The following is a 20,190-nucleotide window of genomic DNA, read 5'->3' as shown; positions in this document are numbered from 1 at the left end:
TTAAAATGATCTTATTTGATCTAAAACTCAATTAAAATGAGTCCGGTTTTATTTGTTACAACTTTATTAATGAACATGGCAACATTTCAGAAGTCAGAACAGTTAAATTCAAGAAACAAACCAATAGATTTGATAATATACACAACACGTGAAACCTTTTTTTTTTGTGTTACCTCTAAGGCATGCTCCTTATTTCTCACTCCTGTTTTGTCTTCTACCCCCCCCCCCCACGAACTCTGTACTGAAACACTTCGCTCAGAAGAAGAGCATCTCACATAGAGTGAACATCCTCAACATTACAGTATGACAATTTAACTATTAAAAAATGGTGATTTTTTTTTTTTTAAACTTCTTTTTAAAAACTGATTACCCCCAATTTTAAAAACAGTGCATGTCATTGAAAGCAACATCAGCTCCTGTTCTCATCCAACTTTCTAAAGCACATTCCTATTAAAGAGATATTGAAGGCATTCAAAGCGAGTCATGAAATCAACCAGACAACTCTAAATACACTATGGCATGGTTAAAAAAAGAAGACAGTCAATCCGATCTGGAAAAACATGAATCTGACCAACACAGAATTTGAATTTCATTGCAATGCTTTTTTTAAATCTTCTGGTTGTTTTTTTGTTTTTTGTTTTTTTACCTTATCACTGGAGCTCTTGAACAGTCTACGTTCAGCAGTGGGATTGACTCAAAGGATTCCTCCTTTTGGGGACAAACTACGACAGGGCCTGATTCTACGACCTAAGCTTGCAGCATCCTCCAACACTGTGAGCGAGAAGTGAAGGCAGCAGCGTTTCAATAGCAGATTTGTACTGCACTTAAGGGCAGATTCACACCACGACAGAGATGAACAATACAAAAAATAATAAAAGAAATCATGTATTTCAATCTTATTTCTGACCTAATTATAGTTGAGCACATTGCTAACTTCTGGCAACAGGTTTGCATGGCATGCAGTTTGGTATACCAGTGTCAAAAGGAGGGCAAAGATCTCTAAGAGCATCGATACACAATCACTGTCAAAGACTTACCGGGATGCAAAGATTTAAAAACAATAAAAAAATAAGCTAGTATCAAATATTAAGCACATACGACAACATTTCCCCCCACTGAGCCTACACAACAACCTTTTTAACTCAAATTCGATAAAAGTCAAACTTCATGTAACAAGTTCATACAGCTCATAAATCATGCAGTTCATTCATGAAAGCAGATCTGAAAAAAGGGCTCAAATAATCCTGGACATTTTCTTACTGACTAAAAGCATAAATGCATTGGAGGCATGTTAACGACACAGGTAAGCATTTTTCTTTCTTTTTTGCATGTATGGATAATATATATATATATATATAATATGTTGGTCATGTCACTGGACAAAAACACTGTTTCCTTAGGTTTCGCTTACCTGTGTTATTGCAGCAGAACCTAAGGTGCAAGGTCTGGGATGACACTGCAAAGATCAGATATATATGTATATATATTGCACTGTTTGCCATCTTATGAACAATGCAGTCAAAGAATATAATGTTGTTTTTCTTTGTGACCTTAACATTAACAGCCTTTTAACAACAACAGCAACAACAACAGTGCTCATTCAGAAAAAATGTCATAAATCAATGCTGAGCTAGTCAGAAGCACTTCCACTACTAATCATTCCACATCATGCTCAATATGGGACATTAGAGAGATAACAGCAGAAACCTAAAGCATGCTACACTGGAGTTATGCAGTGAGATTTTTTTCTTTTTTTTTTCTTGAGCATTTAAATCAAATTCGTCTTTTGCAATGAATAGCATTAAAGAAATAAAACATGACAGTCTCGACTAGACAATGGCACTTTGCAGAGTCAAAGATATTCAGAACCAATGATTAAAATATAACCACATGGAAATCCTTTTAAAGAATAAAACAGTTCCTACCGACAGTGTAACAAGAGTGCTGACATTTGTTTAGTTTTTTTTAAATTTAAAAACCCTTCGCTGCTTCGAGAAAAGTTAAAATCCGACACTGGCACTGAAATGCTACCTACACAAAGTCTAGGACAATCTACAAAGAAGCAAACTGTATCAGGATGAGTTTCAGTCTGTTATGCAGTCAAGTGGAGTCACATAAGGGGAAATACGTCTCAGAAACATGTGGTACAAGTCTAAAAAAGTACTATGCCTCTTTCCTCAGAACATTTTATACTTACCCAAGACGGGGTGGGAGGGAGGGAGGGGGGGGGAATGGCAATATTTGACAAAAATACTACATCTCTTGCAATTTATAAAGCATCAATGAGAATAAAAAAGGCTTGTATGTATATATATATATATCTCTCAGAAGTCAATCACAGTATTTGTACTTACAGGATAGGAGGGCTCAACTCTTGGATTGAAGACTGCTTAGCCACCCCCGACCCTACAAATCTATGTTCTTATACTGGATAAACACTAACAGAATGGGCACAGCAAAAAAAAATAATTATGTGATTTTTTTGCAATGTTTTTATATTAAAAAAACATTCGTTTAAAAAAAAAAAAAAAGAGCAAATTTATACATTTGAGTTAGTTCACAATTGGAAAATGGGCAAGACAATGGATTCAATGCATTTTTGATACAGTGGCAATTTACCTGACTGTCCTGGAAAAAGAACAGCACAAAAAATAGGATATATATATAGATATAGATATATAGGTATAACACTAAAAATATGCAACATTTCTTGCAACCACGTTTTCTGAGGAACATGTTAAGGAAAATACTTGCTTACCGCTTTTCTAAACTTGCCTGTGGAGGAGGAAGTGTCTATATCAAGGCAAAAATAACAGTGCATACTACCTCAACAATGTCAGCAAAACCAGGCAAAAAATATTGAGTTGTTGTTTTTTTATGTATATAGAGATATATAGAGAGATATATGTAAAGAAAGATCGCCACAGCAACGCAGTAAATGCATGAACAGACAGAAATACCTGTCGACTTTCTCATGACAAACATCTGTCTACTGCTAAAGAGTCAGAGGAGCAATGTCAGGAAACAGGAAGTGTGTAAAAAAATTAAGTCTATCAACAAGAGGACGTTTGATGGTCTGAACCACTGAGGATCATTGCACGCATGTAATGTAATCATCTAAGAGCCTTATAGACAGTTGGAGAGAGACAGGACAGCACAACTTTTGAGTCAACCATTTTTGCACAATTAAACCCACACATGGCCTGCATTTCTAAAAAAAAACTTTCCCCCCCTCCCTCCTCCCTCCCTCCCCTCTTTCTTCCCCTCCCGCCTCCCTCCAAGAGTTTCCACGGTAAAAAACAAACAATAACAAAGAAAAATGAAACATACATAAATTCATCTCAACCCTTTTGGTTTTAAAACCCCAACTTACCAACACAGGAGGTTTCAGTTTGTTTTATTGCAAAAACACAACAGGCAATAGCATTTTTTTAAAAACTGAGATGATTTACATGGTAATGTCTACAGTTTAATAAACATGACTTCTAACCACATTTAATGTAGATACAGGGCTGGAATGACCATATGTATAATTACCTCACTAAAAACAAAAGCAATTTACAAGAAAAATGAAACAAAAACAAAAAACAAGAAAAAAAAAAAAAAAGAGGACGTGTTCGCCGGGAAATCTGCCATCTATGTGAAACACTTTCAAACCAAGGAAATTTAAGATCTTCATCAAGGCGTCTGCATCCAAACATTTAACAAAGGATTTTGTTTCGACAATGTAGCATTTACTTTATGTCCACTTCACATTACTGGCCCTGTGCAGAAGAAAATACATAGAAGATACATTGCATGTTAACAGCAGAAACAGTGGACTCTTCCCAAAAATTAAAAAGCTAAAATCCTGTGTAGGGAGGAAACAGTTTGGGTTAACTTTGTGACGTTTCTGCATCCTCTGGAACCCTGTAATCCTGCAGGACGAAGCGGGTTTAAGCACGTAAAAAAAAAAACTGGAGTATTCAAGTGGATATGGAGGACAGATTCTTAATGGGGGCGTACCTGAGAGGCTTGGGGTGCTGCACCCATCGTCTGAGGGTTGGCTGTGCCGTAGTAAGCAGCCTGCTGCCGGTAGTACTCGGCCCAGGCAGCGCTGTAGTCCGGCTGACCTCCGGGCTGGGAGGCGGCCGCTGCTGCTGCTGCTGTGGCCTGAGGGGCCGCTTGACCTGCAGGGTAGGAAAGTAAATAAGTTAAGTTTCACAGACAATATCCAACATAAATAAAGAACTACAATCATATAAAAATCAAGATAATAATAAAATAAAGACGCCTTATTTGGGCACCTGACATGAATGTTTGTGTACGTGCCCTTTAACAGTTGAGAGGATGTTTAAACTTCTGGCCACGCCTCACTTAATTACACAAAGCAGGAATTTCCTTTTTTAAAATAATCTTCAGACTCATCAGCAGTTTAGGGTGCGGCCACAACTGCAACATGCTCGAGGGCTTGAAGTCCTCTGAGACCAGAAGCGGAAACTCCTGTTAGGAATGATTTTACTAAAAACAGGCGGAACCAGATTCTCCTGTTTAACTGTCAGTGTGTCCGACCTCGACTCAACTCAACCACACATGGCTGCGACTAATGATTCATCTGATCTGAGAAAATGATTCATGATTTTTTTTGCCAATGAAAATGACACAAAACTTTAAAGTGTTCATAATATTTTGCCTCCTTCAAAATTCAGTTATCAGAGTGGACAAAATATCAGAAATACCAAGTTTTCCTCATGTTGAATTTGACTCTGCTGTGAATTAATCACATTTCTCTATTCCACTTTATTCCCTTTAGATCTTATTTCCATCTTAGATAATTACTTAACAATTAAAGATTAACAGTATGATGAATTTATGAGCAACTTATACAAGGAATCTCATTTTATTACAACTTTTAAGAAGCTAACATTAACCCTAAACCTTTCTAGCCATATAGCTGACACGTTGCCATAGAAACGGGCTGTTACCTTGGCCGTTGGTCTGAGTTGTGCCAAATAGGCCTATCGGGCTACAGCACCTCTAAATGCATCATAACATATGAATATAACTGCCTTTCATTTCATTTTAACATGGAACCAATTCAGATATGAGTTGAAATCTAAGTTAAAAACATTTGTGACAACATTTGTGAGAAGGGGAACGAACCCGCCACTGATCTCTCTTGAGCAGCGGGTCAGAAACCTTCTTCCTTTTATATCGGGCGGCTGTGAGAGCAACTGCTCTACTGCAGAGGGCTGCGATGGGAGCACAGCCACCCTTAAAAAAAACCTTAACCGACGGTACAATCACATTAAAAAATGTTCCCTGCATGTCATGTGATCATCTTCACCCACCTTGTTTTTTGTAATACTCCTCCCAGGCTTTCGTGTAGTCCTGAGGTTGCTGACTCTGTTGACCTGCAAAGACAAAGGAATCGTGTGTCAATGCATCCAAAAAAAAAAAAAAATCACATTTATACTTCACAACTTTTAAACCTACTTCTCTTTTTTTTGTATTCACGATACAAAAACCGAACATTTCCCAAATCATTTTAGCTCTAAAAAACACATTCAAGTAGCAGTACGACATTCATGGCACAGGGCAAATTGCTCTGCCATCAGTGTGAATTCAGCCCTAAGATAATCTGGAAAATAAATCTACTCTAAAGCTCATAAAAGGTGGTTTTTTTTCTGTGTCGACAGCTCAGTCCTGTGAATAAGCAAAGTGTTGCAGTCTAAACAGCACAGGCGTCAAATGTCAAACCAAGTGGAGGCACACATAAAAACTCTCCACTGCAGGCCAGCGATACTCAAAAAATACCCAGACCTGGAACAAGAAGCCGATTCGATGCCCAGTGGCTGTTTAGACTGTCTTGTGTTAATATGTGTACACTGAAACTACGTTCATATACCAGTTTTCTTGTAATATTCCTCCCAGGCCTTGGAGTAATCTGCCTGTCCACTCTGACCTGCAGCCTGTGGGTCACCTGTTAAAAAGAACGGTACTTGTAATTAGTGAATCATTCTGAGCAGTCTGTCCTCCACCTGACTGGGTCGGGCTGTCAGCCTAAGAATGGCGGAAGGGGGAAAAACTATCCTGGCCCTGCGGTTATATGAAAAAGTGGAGAAAAAGAAATTTAAAAATAAATAGAAAAAAGGAAAAGAAAAAGAAAAAAATAAGATGCTCTGCAAAAGCAAAGACAGCCAAACCAACTTCTCTCCTGTAAACCAAAAGCCAGTAAAAGCCATGAGCACAGGAAGCTAACGTAAAGCTAGTGGTGCTACTCTGCTCTACTCTTAACTGTTCAACAGATTCTCTGCTTCTTCTAGACGGGGGGGGAGCTGACACGTTGCCATAGAAACGGGCTGTTACCTTGGCCGTTGGTCTGAGTTGTGCCCGGAGCTCCGCTGGTCGGGGTCATGGGAGCCTGCGGCTGCTGGCTGTACTGAGCGTAGTAGGCCGCCCAAGCCGCTGCGTTGGCGTCGGCTACGGCTTTATCTGGACACAACAGACAAAAAGTCTGGTTAGAGAAAATGCAGCTCAGATAAAAAGAAATAAACATAATGTAACAGCTCCGTTATGGATTTGAACGGATACCCCTTTTCCACCGAGCTGGAGCTGGTGCTAGTTTGGAGCCAGAGCCTGACTAAGCACAGGTTCTTTGCTTTTCCATCGCCAAAGCTCTAGCCCCGAGCCTCAGAACGGGAGCCAGAGCGAGCACCAACTCTTTGCTGGTCTAAAGCAAGAACCGATTACGTCAGCGGGCTGGGGGCGGGGCTAACGTTTATTATCCAGCTAGCGGGGCTAACTGTCATTTACAGAGGGTTAAACATTTGTTGATTAAAAGCACTATTTTTTATCATTTTTTGCCGGCTCCAGCTCGGTGGAAAAGGGTTAAGATGGAGCTCTGAAATGATGTTTAATTTTGTAATGCTGTGTGGACTATTAGCGGGTACTCACTTGGATCGGGCTGTCCCTGCTGCCAGTGTGGGTAGCCGTTGCCCCATCCTTGAGGCTGGTAAGGCGCAGGAGGACCACTGATGAAAGAAAAAGAAAATTAAAATCAACTTTAAGAGTCTTAAAAATATTCCTGCTATGATACAAAGTTTTAAAGATAAGATATTAGATGACCGAGGCTGTGTTCAAACCGCATATTACATACTTCTATACTACACGACCAGATAGTAAGCAAACCGTTTACACTGTAGTAAACTACACGATTACCCACAATGCATTTCGTCCCTACCAGAGCTGAAATCAGCAGGCTGAAGCAGATTTTCATTTTAGCTCTAACTCTATAAATATACCACTTTATCCACATTTCTAACCTTTTTAGGAGAGAAAGTAAAGTAGCCCTTTAGATCCACAATGTGACGCTAATTTGTCCAAATAACAGCTGTTTAAAGTTTTGTTCCTGCGAATTCGGAGTTAGCCGTAGCGAGTAACGCACTTCCGGTCATTTTCACAAAATAAAAACACCCGTTACCTTTCTATTATTAAGAAAACCATAACGATAGAATTGGTGCTTTTATTTTGAAAACAGGAAGCGAACATACCCTCGCTGTAGCTAACTTGAAAACTTTGTATTTTGGGTTTTTTTCAGAAGTTACGTTGCATCTTGGGTAATTTGAGTGTGAGTAGTCAGCTATTGATGCATACTCCGCATTTCTGGAGAATCTAGTAAACCATCCGAGTAGTAGGAAAGTATGCGGATTCGAACGCAGCCCGTGACTGAATAACTACTGCTGTACTTACTGAGGTCCTGGAGGTCCCTGGTTGTAAGGTCCGGGGTTGTATGGACCCATGGGAGCCCCGGGGGGTCCTGGTGGTCCTGGAGGTCCATGAGGGCCTGGACCTCCGTGTGGACCAGGGGGACCGTGTGGGCCGCCCATTGGAGTAACCGGACCCTGGATAAACAAACACAATAATATTAAAACAAAGTCACGGGAATACAAAAAGGTCTCCATGTGGGTTCATCATCAGTCACGGCGGCTCTCACCCCGATCTTCTCCTCCACCAGCTGCCGGGCGTAGTCGATCTGCTGCGGGGAACCCCTCACTGTGAACATTTTGATGTTGGGGTCAGCGTTGGGGGGAGGGTTCCTCTGCAGCTCAATCCTGGCCCCGGACTGCTGGCTGATGCCCTTGATTGTCTCGCCACCTGGAGAGTTCAGAGAGAAACATTAAAACACACAGCAAGACGTCACGTTTGACTCTGAAGAGCAGAGAGGAGGGTCTGAATGCTTCTACAGAAAAACCAAGATCCTGATATATCAAAGCATTTTAAACTAGAACTAATTCACTTTTTAACATTCGAGGTAGAAACCTAACAAGTATAATGAATTGAATAATCTACAACCCAAAAAATAGACCACTGATACTGAGTCACCCCAATCACCGCGGTTACATTTAGGTCAGCTAACCAGGTGTTGGGTCTTTTATTATTTTTATTTATTATTTCTCTATATTATTCAGTTTTTTATTGTTTGTTTTTATTGTTTCTGCTTATTTTACTGTAAAGCACTTTGGTAGGCCATTGGCTGTTTTAAAACTTTTAAGAAGCTAACCTTAACCCTAAACCTTTCTAGCCAAATGGGCCTATTCTCTGCTTTATTCTAGACGGGGAGCTGACACGTTGCCATAGAAACGGGCTGTTACCTTGGCAGTTGGTCTGAGTTGTGCCAAATGGGCCTCACGGGCTACAGCACCTCTACATGCATCATAACATAATGAATATAACTGCCTTTCATTTAATTTATAACATGCAACACATTCAGATATGAGTTGAAATCTGAGTTAAAAACATTTGTGACAACATTTTGTGAGAAGGGGAACGAACCCGCCACTGATCTCTCTTGAGCAGCGGGTCAGAAACCTTCTTCCTTTATATCGGGCGGCTGTGAGAGCAACTGCTCTACTGCAGAGGGCTGCGATGGGAGCACAGCCGCCCTTAAAAAACCTTAACCGACAGATTCAGGTTTTAATTTGATTTTATTTTTCACTTTGGATACAGATTTTGAAAAATGGCGCTAACAAAATCTCCTTCTCTCCTTAATTCCTTCCTATTTTCCTCCCTCCCTCCTAACTCCTTTCCTTTCTTCCTTCCTTCCTGCTTTCATCCCTTCCTTCCTCCCTTCCTTCTTCCCTCACTTCCTTCCTTCCTCATTTCCTTCCTCCCTTCCCATCTCCTTAATTCCTTCCTATTTTCTTCCCTCCCTCCTAACTCCTTTCCTTCCTTCCTGCTTTCATCCCTTCCTTGCACCTTTCCTTCCTCCCTTCCTTCCTCCTTCCCTTCCTTCTCTCCTTAATTCCTTCCTATTTTCCTCCCTCCTAACTCCTTTCCTTCCTTCCTGCTTTCATCCCTTCCTTGCACCTTTCCTTCCTCCCTTCCTTCCTCCTTCCCTTCCTTCTCTCCTTAATATTTTCCTCCCTCCTAACTCCTTTCCTTCCTTCCTTCCTGCTTTCATCCCTTCCTTCCTCCTGTCCCTCCTTCCACCTTTCCTTCCTCCCTTCCTTCTTCCCTCACTTCCTTCCTTCATTTCCTTCCTCCCTTCCTTCTCTCCTTAATTCCTTCCTCTTTTCCTCCCTCCACAATTAAAATTCTCTGTTGGCCTTTCTCCCACCTACTATCAAAATAAAGGCAAAAAGCCCCAAAACATAAATGAATTAAACTTCTCACTGTGCTCTTTCACTGAAGTTATCCTAAAACAGTTTCTCACCTTTGCCGATGATGAGTCCGGTCTTCATGGTCGGAACGGTGAAGGTGAACTCCTGCAGGCCACCAGGAGGTCCCATGTTCCAGTTTCCTTGCCCACGGCCGCGACCTCTTCCACCGCCGTGTCCCGGAGGCCCGCCGGCCTGGACGCTCCTCAGCAGGTCGGAGATGATTTCCGCCGCGTGCTGAGCCTGGTCGGGAGGACCCATGATCTGTGCTATCCTGTCTGGTGTGCTGCCGTCATCTAAGAGGGAGAAATGAGCTGATTAGATGCTGCTGAGATATGACTCATATCGTTACTCCAAAGTGTTCGTATGTGTTCAGGTCTCAGATTTTAGGGTTGGGGTTATACATCATCTTCTCAGCGTGGTGCATGATTTTTCATCATAGACCAAACAACACTTTAAAACATTAAACTTTCAGCCATGCTAATTTTCTCAGATTATATCACTAATTAGTTATTCGATCTCTCACCTGGTTTAAACTGGATCCTGACGCCTGTGTCATTCTGTATTTTCTTGATCATCTCTCCGTTTCTGCCGATAACGATACCTACTGCAAACCGGGGGACGGGAACCTAAGAAGAAAAAAAGATCAAAATAAATTTTAAAAATCATTGCTTTAAACTTTTGGCTCCTAACTGATAAACAAAAAACGTGTCAAATACTTACATCTAAGCTATCTCCTCCTCCTCCGCCGCCTCCGCCGCCACCGCCGCCTCCTCCGCCACCACCTCCGCCTCCTCCGACCCGGGAACCATACTCGCCCCTCTGCTCCCTGAAGCCCTGGTCTCGGATCAGCTCCATCACCATCTCTTTGGCTTGCTGGAAGACAAGAAGACAGATCTCATTAAAGGCTACTACTCTGCTGTATCCATGGAGACAAAGATCCAATAATAATAATAATGATGACTACTCGATGACCCACCTGAACTTTAAATGGCTCTCCTGAAATGCGGAGTGGTTTGTCTGCGCCTGTGTTTTGGGGTCCGTCTTGGATCATGACCATTTTCACTCCGGCTCTTTCCTGAAGGCTTTTGATTGTTTCGCCTCCCTTCCCGATGACGAGACCGGCTTTGGAGGCAGGGACCATAATCTCCTGAACGGTCATGCCCGGGCCGTCGTTGTGGTGGAACGCCGGGGCGGGTCGTCCCTTCTCAACTATCTCTGTTAGTAGCCTCTTTGCAGTCCTGACGGGATTTCATTAAACAAAGAAGGAGGTGACTTTCAAGTCCCTAGTATACACACGCAAGTCAGTTACCCCTTTTCCACCGAGCTGGTTCGGAGCCAGAGCCTGACTAAGCACCGGCTCTTTGCTTTTCCACCGCCAAAGCTCCAGCCCCGAGCCTCAGAACGGGAGCCAGAGCGAGCACCAACTCTTTGCTGGTCTAAAGCAAGAACCGATTACGTCAGCGGGCTGGGCTAACGTTTATTAGCCGGCTAGCAGGGCTAACGTTTATTAGCCGGCTAGCAGGGCTAACGTTTATTAGCCGGCTAGCAGGGCTAAAGTTAATTAACTGACTAGCGTGGCTAACTGTCATTTACAGAGGGTTAAACATTTGTTGTGGCATGATGCTGCCTCTCACTGGTGAATAATGGAAGTGCTTCAAAGGCGATCGCTGGCTACATTATACAGTGACGCAATCGCGTGGCCCCTAAGAGGTGCTCGGGTTAGCTCCAACTGAGATATGACTTCAGCTTCAATTTATAAACAATTTTGCTTGATTCAAGTTATCATTATATCATTATGTTTGTATGTGTTCAGGTCTCAGATTTTAGGGTTGGGGTTATACATCATCTTCTCAGCGTGGTGCATGATTTTTCATCATAGACCAAACACACTTTAAAACATTTAAACTTTCAGCCATGCTAATTTTCTTAGATTATATAAGAGGTGCTTGGGTTAGCACCAACTGAGTACTGGCTCTAGCACCAGCTCCGAGCCAGCACCAGCTCCAGCTCGGTGGAAAAGGGGTAAGTGAGATTTTCCTTTTTGCTTCTTTTTGCCAGTTAAATGTCTTTGATTGTTTTGTGGAAGAAGAAAAGAAGTTTTTTTTAACTTACAGGATGGATTCTGGCGATCCCGTCAATGTCACCGACCTATCGGGCATTCCTCCGCTGTCTACATCACAGTATAAAGAAAAGAATAAAAAGGAGAAATTAATAAACAACCAACATGAGGCAGCGGCAGCATTACTGACATCTGACAACATCAGCAACCAATATAAACCTACCAGGAGCGATCTGTATTTTACACCCAGATTCCTGCTGCAGTCGTGATATTTGTTCTCCTCCTCTTCCAATTACTAGAAAAGAGAAGAAAGAAAATATGTTACCTTCAAATATTTAATACCAGAAATATTGAACTGGTGCTACGCTAACACTGATTGGATGAAAACTTACTGAATCCAACCATCCCATCAGGAACTTTGAATTCCTCAGATGCCGACCTGAGGAAAAAATAATAAAGTTGCTGTTAGTTTGAGGCCAAATGTTGAAGATATTTGATTTAAATAAACTAATAAATTGAATTAAATTTAAATATCTTACCTTGGGGGACCACCCATTCCTCCCATTGCTGAAAAGGCTGGAGATGAAAAAAAAAAAAAAAAGATGGCAGGTTAGAAGAAAAAGAATAAAACAACAAATCTGCGCCAAATTTCCAAACCCACTAATTTGAGGTAAAATCACATTCAGAGTCCCAAACATTTACCTACAACTATATCATCAGGTCCCTTACCATCACTCGTGGCCACTTTCTTCGTCTCTGGTTGATCTGTGACAACACGACATAAGCAGTTTAAGTATCTATACCTACTAAAATCATTACTTAACAGGCTGCTTTTTTTGATTTTCAGCTCAGAAAATCTGAAAATGGCAACGTGAAGTTTTTTTTTTTTGTTTTTTTTTGGGGCAGAGGGAAACAGATGTTAAACATATTTAGGGGGAATGCATGCACAGCTGGGATAAACACTTAGTTGCCAGTTTATTCAGATCACCAAGCTGGAATTAATGCGTCTGGTACAACAGTGATGCAATAAAATCTGCAGCATCTGGAGGAGTTTTGACTTAAAGGCCATTTTGGAGGCTGCAGCTTAAGGTACTATAATGCATTGCGCAATATTAAAAAGGTGTTGTAATGTTTTGTCCGACATGTTTATGGGTCAATGATGTATAAGGATTTTCAACATATCTAATGCAGTAGTTCAAACATTCAGAATGTTGTGTACCTGAAGATCCATATTATACATTTGAAATTAAGATTTTAGTGGGTTTTTCAAGATTAATTGGCACTGGCCTTAAAAAAAAGTCATGTGGTGCGACCATGATTCATCTTGAAATATCTTATATAAATAAAAGATCATCATTTACAAACATTAAAAAAAAAAAAATGCAAATACTTTGTTTCCAAACACTTTATATTACTGAAAACTTGTAAAAAAAAAAAAAGGAGGAAGGAAGGAATGAGGAAGGAAAGAAGGAATGAGGAAGGAAGGTAGGAAGGAAGGAAAGGTGGAAGGAGGGACAGGAGGAAGGAAGGAAGGAAGGAAGGAAGGAAGGAAGAAAGGAAGAAAGGAAGGGATGAAAGCAGGAAGGAAGGAAGGAAGGAAGGAAAGGAGTAAGGAGGGAGGGAGGAAGGAAAATAGGAAGGAATTAAGGCGAGAAGGAAGGGAGGAAGGAAATGAGGAAGGAAGGTAGGAAGGAAGGAAGTGAAGGAAGAAGGAAGGAAAGGTGGAAGGAGGGACAGGAGGAAGGAAGGAAGGGATGAAAGCAGGAAGGAAGGAAGGAAGAAAGGAAGGAAGGGATGAAAGCAGGAGGGAAGGAAGGAAGGAAGTGAGGGAAGAAGGAAGGGAGGAAGGAAATGAGGAAGGAAAGTAGGAAGGAAGGAAGTGAGGGAAGAAGGAAGGAAAGGTGGAAGGAGGGACAGGAGGAAGGAAGGAAGGAGAGAAGGAAAGGAGTAAGGAAATAAGGAAGGAAGTGAGGAAAGAAGTATGGAAGGAATAAGGAACAAAGAAAGAGGAAGGAAGGAAGGAAAGAAGGAACAGTCAAAAGAGACAGGGTCAATTTGACCCGGGAGGACGACAGGAGGGTTAAGTTAATTAATATGCTTGTTTTGTTTTTATTATTCTAACATCGAGTTGTTGTAAATCCTTATACGTCATTGACCCATGTATAATAAAGGAGGGTAGATTAACATTTTAACCACCACTCAACTGAATGAAAAACAATTGATAAATATGTTTTATAATATCTGATAACAGCTCGGTGGGCCTATTAAGACTGGCAACTATATACTGACACAATATAATAAACATAAAAGGACAACTGAAATGTTATGTTATGTTCATTACCCATTTATATAATTATATTTTCATTATCAGGCGCTGATTTGAGACGAATATGAAGACAGTGAAGATAATAAAGCATGCCATAGACCTATATATACATAACATGAGAATGAATGGCTTGGTTGTGTTAGTACTGAATATTAAAGGCATACTGGTGAAAATGCACCTTTATAATAAAAAAACACATTAATTTAATTAGTTTAGCTTTGTTAAAAGATAAAGTCAAAATGTTTCAAGTCTGGATTAAAACCAACAGGATGTTCAAATTAACACTGAAAGATGTTTTTCTTCACTTTAATATTAATCATTCCTCCTTAAAAGATCCTCTTCAAATATGTTTTCAATGGATTTGATGTATCTAAAGCAGGGGGGTCAAACATGCGGCCCGTGGGCCAGAACCGGCCCGCCCAGGGGTCCAATCCGGCCCATTTTCATTCCTGTCTTCTTTTCCTTCCTTCCATGTGTCCTTCCTACCTTCCTCCTGTATGTCTGTCCATCATTCCTACCTTCCTTTCCTTCTTCCTTCCTACCCTCCTCCTGTATGTCTGTCCATCATTCCTACCTTCCTTTCCTTCTTCCTTCCTTCTGTCCTTCCTACCCTCCTCCTGTATGTCTGTCCATCATTCCTACCTTCCTTTCCTTCTTCCTTCCTTCTGTCCTTCCGACCCTCCTCCTGTATGTCTGTCCATCATTCCTACCTTCCTTTCTTCCCTTCTTCCTTCCTTCTGTCCTTCCTACCTTCCTCCTGTATGTCTGTCCATCATTCCTACCTTCCTTTCATCCCTCTTTTGTTCCCTTCTTCCTTCTATCTGTCCTTCCTACCTTCCTCCTGTATGTCTGTCCATCATTCCTACCTTCCTTTCTTCCCTCTTTTGTTCCCTTCTTCCTTCCATATGTCCTTCCTACCTTCCTCCTGTATGTCTGTCCATCATTCCTACCTTCCTTTCTTCCCTTCTTCCTTCCTTCTGTCCTTCCTACCTTCCTCCTGTATGTCTGTCCATCATTCCTACCTTCCTTCCTTCTGTCCTTCCTACCTTCCTCCTGTATGTCTGTCCATCATTCCTACCTTCCTTTCCTTCTTCCTTCCATATGTCCTTCCTACCCTCCCCCTGTATGTCTGTCCATCATTCCTACCTTCCTTTCCTTCTTCCTTCCATATGTCCTTCCTACCTTCCTCCTGTATGTCTGTCCATCATTCCTACCTTCCTTTCTTCCCTTCTTCCTTCCATCTGTCCTTCCTACCCTCCTCCTGTATGTCTGTCCATCATTCCTACCTTCCTTTCTTCCCTTCTTCCTTCCTTCTGTCCTTCTTTGTTTTTCTTCCTTCCTTCCGTCTGCCCTTCTTTCCTTCCCTTCTTATTCCCTTCCTTCCATCTGTCCTTCCTCCCTTTCTTCCTTCCTTCCATCTGCCCTTCCTCCCTTTCGTCCGCCCTTCCTACCGTCTGTCCTTCTTTCCTTCCCTTCTTTATTCTGTCCTTCTTCCCTTCTTCCATCTTTCCTTCCTGTTTCCTTTCCCTTCCTTCCTTCCTTCTTTTTAATGATACGGCCCAAATGAGGTCAAACTGGTCCGTATGTGGCCCTTGAATGAAATGAGTTTGACCCCCCTGATCTAAAGCTGATTTGAGGCCTCAGCAGTCTGAGTTAGTCATATATAAAGTGGATTTCTGACACATTTACAGTCTTTTTAGCATCAGATTCCCTCTTTTTGTGTCAGAATATTAACAAAAAGAGGGAATTTGGCACTAAAAAGTCTTTAACATTGAAAGATATCGACTTGGTTGGACTCATTCGGACGGCTGAAGCTTCACATTAGCTTCAGACAAACTTGGAAGAATGATTATAGAAAGAAAAACCTGTGTCAATATTTATTTGGACTCCTGACAGACATGAAAAACTCTGAACTTGTCCTTTAAAAAAGAACATTTCTACTACAGTTATAGTTCAAATACAATTTAGTAGCTGCTAAAAACATACAGGCAAGCAAAACTAACAAGTAGAGGTGTAACGGTACGTGTTATTCATCCCGAACAGTTCAATATGTTGAGTTTCCTCGGTTCATTTTGCTCCACAACCCCCAAAAAAATACTATAAATAAAGTTAAAAAATGCATTTATTGATGTGCAGAACAATAGGTGCTTTAAAACTGGAAGAACTAGCTCCTTTATTTTTTATTATGTCTGCGCTACAGGAAGCAGGAACAGCTCCTATTTCAGAGTAGACTGCAACCCTAATATCTAAAAAGTGCCGATTCTGCACAATCTGCAGCAATCATTTAAAAAACAACAACTGTTTAGTCTAAATTTGCATATCTCCTTTGCGACTCCCCTAAAATCATGAAACCCACGACAAACACAGCTCTGATTAAAACCTCCATCTTGTTGTTACTGTTGTTGCATCTCATGCAGAAGTGGAGCTACTATAGCTGCGGCTGGCAGAGGCTTTACTTCACTTCAGCATTCCTATCGGCAGTGCGAACCAAGACAGAAATAAAGCCCCTTGTAGGCATGTAGCTCTCGAGGGGAGCTCAGCGGTGGGTAGACCCTCTCAAGAGAATCCCCAGAACTGAATTTAGACTACCAGGAACCCGACTGCTTAGCTGTAGTGTTGCTAGTCGGCTTAAATCAAAAGTAGCTCGGTTTCCCTGCAGAGTTGCTGCCGTCAGACGGACTCAGACCACTGCTGTGCAATCTAATGCAAGCCTGATATATTATTAAGTATGACGTCATTGCATTATTAATAGTGAAGCATCAGTGTTAGAGCAGCATGTTACTGTTGTAGCTGCTGGAGGTGGAGCTAGTTTACACTACTTTATATACAGTTAGCTAGTTTACACTACTTTATATACAGTTAGCTAGTTTACACTACTTTATATACACATTTAAACTATAAAACAGTATAAAAGCTAGTTTACACTACTTTATATACACATTTAATCTATAAAACAGTATAAAAGCTAGTTTTGCACTACTTTATATACACATTTATACTAAAAATTAATATAAAAGCTAGTTTCGTCAACTTTATATACACACTTAGACTATAAATTCATATAAAAGCTAGTTTTGCATGCTTTAAATACATATTTAGACTATAAAACAGTATAAAAGCTAGTGTTGCACTACTTTATATATAAACATTTAGACTATAAAATGGTATAAAGCTAGTTTTGCCTACTTTATATGCACATTTAGACTATAAAACAGTATAAAAGCTAGTTTTGCACTACTTCATATTCACATTTAGACTATAAAACAGTATAAAAGCTAGTTTTGCCTGCTTTATATATAAACATTTAGACTATAAAATGGTATAAAAGCTAGTTTTGCCTGCTTTACATATAAACATTTAGACTAAATTAGTATAAAAGCTAGTTTTGCCTACTGTATATACACATTTAAACTATAAAACAGTATAAAAGCTAGTTTTGCCTGCTTTATATATAAACATTTAGACTATAAAATGGTATAAAAGCTAGTTTTGCCTACTTTATATGCACGTTTAGACTAAAATAGTACAACAGCACCTACTTTATATACACATTAAGCTATAAAATAGTATAAAAGCTAGTTTTGCCTACTGTATATATACACATTTAGACTATAAAACAACATTAAAGCTAGTTTCACCTACCTATAAACACATTTAGACTATAAAACAACATTAAAGCTAGTTTCACCTACCTATAAACACATTTAGACTACTAAAAGCAGCTATCGTGTCCCTTTCCTGCTCTACAAAAACCGAGGTACATACAGAACCGTGGATTTTTAGTAAGTACCATTACACCACTACTAACAACACTTGCATTGAATCGATTTGAGCCACTGACCGGTATTCAGGTTAGGCATGGGAAAATACCCACCAGCGTCCTCCAGGGGCCTTTTCTGGCCTCCGTAGCCAAACTCATTAGTTTGAGGAGCTGCAACGCCATCACCACCAATCTTCGCTGCGATCTGAAAACACACAATAATAGAGAAAAATCCAACATTTTAAAAGGGTTACATCTACCATAGTTCACGTGTGATGTGTGATTTTTTTTTTTGGTAGCAACACGCTGCACAGCTGCGGCCTAATGTCACGTCTCTCTCCGGAAGTCACCAACAAAGGAAAAGCTTCAACTTCCACTTTCGCATCGTGCTTACTACGATTCAACTACACGATTATAACATTCAATAATAACTGTGCATGATTTAGTAATCGTTTCAAGGTTTGCTCGGTTAATATTTCTTGTTTTCACGTCTGTTTTAATAGTTTTTAATGTGGCCTAACGAGAGCTACCCTTAGCTTAGCATAGCTTAGCACAAACTGTGTTTACAAACCCAATTTTACGATATAATTAACACACTTGGGGTTAATTATTTTATTGATTATCTTTCTAGCGGTCGTCTTACCTGTCGTGCTCGCTGAAGAGCGTCTTTGAAAGCGTCGTTCATGCCGCCACCGGCGTTGGAGGACGGCGGAGCCACGCTGCTGTAGTCTGCCATCTCTGCTCTCTTCTGCTGCTCGGCGCGACAAGATGGCGGCTCCACACACGGGGAGGATGGCGACGTCTTGACCCCGCCCTACTCCGCCTCTGATTGGCTCGCTGTGATATTCGTTAGCCAAACCCTAACCAATCATATTCCTCTTGTCCCCCCGCGCCCTTCTCCGTCTCTGATTGGCTCACCGTGATATTCGTTAGCGCAACCCTAACCAATCATATTCCTCTTGTCCCCAGGATGGCGACGTCGTGACCCGCCCTACTCCGCGTCTGATTGGCTTCCTGTGATATTCGTTAGAGCAACCCTAACCAATCATATTCCTTCTTGTCTAAATCTAACCAATCGAACGTCGGGTCATGACTTCGACATAGATCTCGCGGTTATTTAAGTTATTTATCTCGCGATAACTGGATTGTTTTGGGTCAAAGCTGCAGTGTCCATTAATTTATCAGTTGTGTCACATTTAGGTTATTTTTAGTTCAAATTGGAGCAGATGTTTGTTAATCTGTCCGTTAATTTGATGTACTTTCTCTGTGTGTGTGTGTGGTGTGTGTGTGTGTGTGTGTGTGTGTGTGTGTGTGTGTGTGTGTGTGTGTGTGTGTGTGTGTGTGTGTGTGTGTGTGTGTGTGTTCACAATTAGGATAGGTTCACAATTTGTCTAGTGTGTCTTAATTTCTTAATCTTAATCCTGTTTTAATCTTCAGAATGCTGCAACTCGAGTTTTAACCAAAACAAAGAGATCAGAGCACATTAAGATAAGATAAGATAAGATAAGTCTTTATTGTCATTGCACAATCATACCAAGTACAATAGCACAACGAAATTGGACTACTGTCCCCTCTGGTGCAAACAAGCAAGTTCAATCAATCACATATAAATTAAAATAAATACAACAGTAGCAGAGCATAAAAGTGCAATAGAGATGAGTCGTGTCAGATGTTTGCATTTAGTATTGTTATTGTCTCTCAGTCTGTTTGTGTCTCCAGCTAACAGTCTTTACACGGGCTCCCAGTCAGATATAGAATATATGTTAAAGTTCTGCTACTGGTCTACAAATCATTGAAAGGGTTTATGTCCAGAATACATGAATGATATGTTAGTAGAATATAAACCCAGTAGAGCTCTGAGATCTACTGACTCAGGTCAGATAGTGGAGCCCAGAGTTCAGACTAAACATGGTGAAGCAGCTTTTACACAACTGGAACAAACTACCAGCAGAACTGAAATCAGCCCCAACTGTGAATGTATTTAACCCTCCTGTTGTCCTCAAGTCAAGGAAAGAAGGAAAGATGGAAGGAATGATGGAAGGGAGGAAGAAGGAAGGAAAGGAGGGAGGGAGGAAGAAAGAAGGAAAGGAGGGAGGAATAAGGAAGGAAGGAAAGGAGGGAGGGAGGAAGAAAGAAGGAAAGGAGAGAGGAAGAAGGAAGGAAGGAAAGATTGAAGGAAGGAAAGATGGAAGGAAGGGAGGAAGGAAGGAAGGAAAGAAAGATGGAAGGAAGGAAGGAAGGAAGGAATCAAAGATGGAAGGAAGGTAGGAAGGAAAAATGGAAGGAAGGAAGGAAGGAAGAGAAGACAGATGGAAGGAAGGAAGGAAGGAAGGAAGGAAGGAATGAAAGAAAGGAAAGGAAAGATGGAAGGAATGAAGGAAGGAAAGAAAGATGGGAGGGAGGA

At 40.9% G+C, this 20,190-nt stretch overlaps 2 protein-coding genes across 8 annotated transcripts in view; both read right to left on the bottom strand.

Annotated features, from left to right (window-relative positions):
* Positions 1-20,190, bottom strand: part of cc2d1b (coiled-coil and C2 domain containing 1B) — a 289,494-nt gene that overhangs the window by 132,054 nt on the left and 137,250 nt on the right. The window lies entirely within an intron of this gene.
* Positions 1,346-18,541, bottom strand: fubp1 (far upstream element (FUSE) binding protein 1). 7 transcript variants are annotated; one of them, XM_062429795.1, is made up of 19 exons: positions 18,430-18,541; positions 17,868-17,991; positions 12,403-12,465; positions 12,240-12,276; positions 12,093-12,139; positions 11,924-11,995; positions 11,754-11,811; positions 10,618-10,879; positions 10,362-10,514; positions 10,165-10,267; positions 9,695-9,934; positions 7,976-8,136; positions 7,732-7,883; positions 6,937-7,013; positions 6,349-6,474; positions 5,888-5,962; positions 5,331-5,393; positions 4,006-4,169; positions 1,346-3,764 (listed from the first exon to the last, which is right to left on the bottom strand). In XM_062429795.1, the coding sequence occupies exons 1-19, from the start codon at positions 18,520-18,522 to the stop codon at positions 3,756-3,758; spliced, it is 2,079 nt and encodes a 692-aa protein (XP_062285779.1). In that variant the 5' UTR covers positions 18,523-18,541; the 3' UTR covers positions 1,346-3,755. The 7 variants fall into 7 exon arrangements, with proteins under 7 accessions (XP_062285779.1, XP_062285777.1, XP_062285778.1 ...); XM_062429793.1 differs by having other exon boundaries at positions 3,737-3,917; XM_062429794.1 differs by having other exon boundaries at positions 3,737-3,917; positions 12,430-12,465.

Source organism: Scomber scombrus, chromosome 11 (genome assembly GCF_963691925.1).
Source record: "Scomber scombrus chromosome 11, fScoSco1.1, whole genome shotgun sequence".
NCBI classification, from domain to species: Eukaryota; Metazoa; Chordata; class Actinopteri; order Scombriformes; family Scombridae; genus Scomber; species Scomber scombrus.
The sequence above is the reverse complement of the archived record's forward strand: the minus strand, read 5'-3'. Positions and strand labels throughout refer to the sequence as shown.

Coding starts and splice junctions, on each gene's coding strand:
- fubp1 (XM_062429793.1), bottom strand. CDS start 18,522: ATGGCAGACTACAGCAGCGTGGCTCCGCCGTCCTCCAACGCCGGTGGC. Junction 7,884..7,975: donor TGGTGGAGGAGAAGATCGGG/GTGAGAGCCGCC, acceptor TTGTTTATCCAG/GGTCCGGTTACTCCAATGGG. Junction 4,170..5,330: donor GGAGTATTACAAAAAACAAG/GTGGGTGAAGAT, acceptor CCTACCCTGCAG/GTCAAGCGGCCCCTCAGGCC.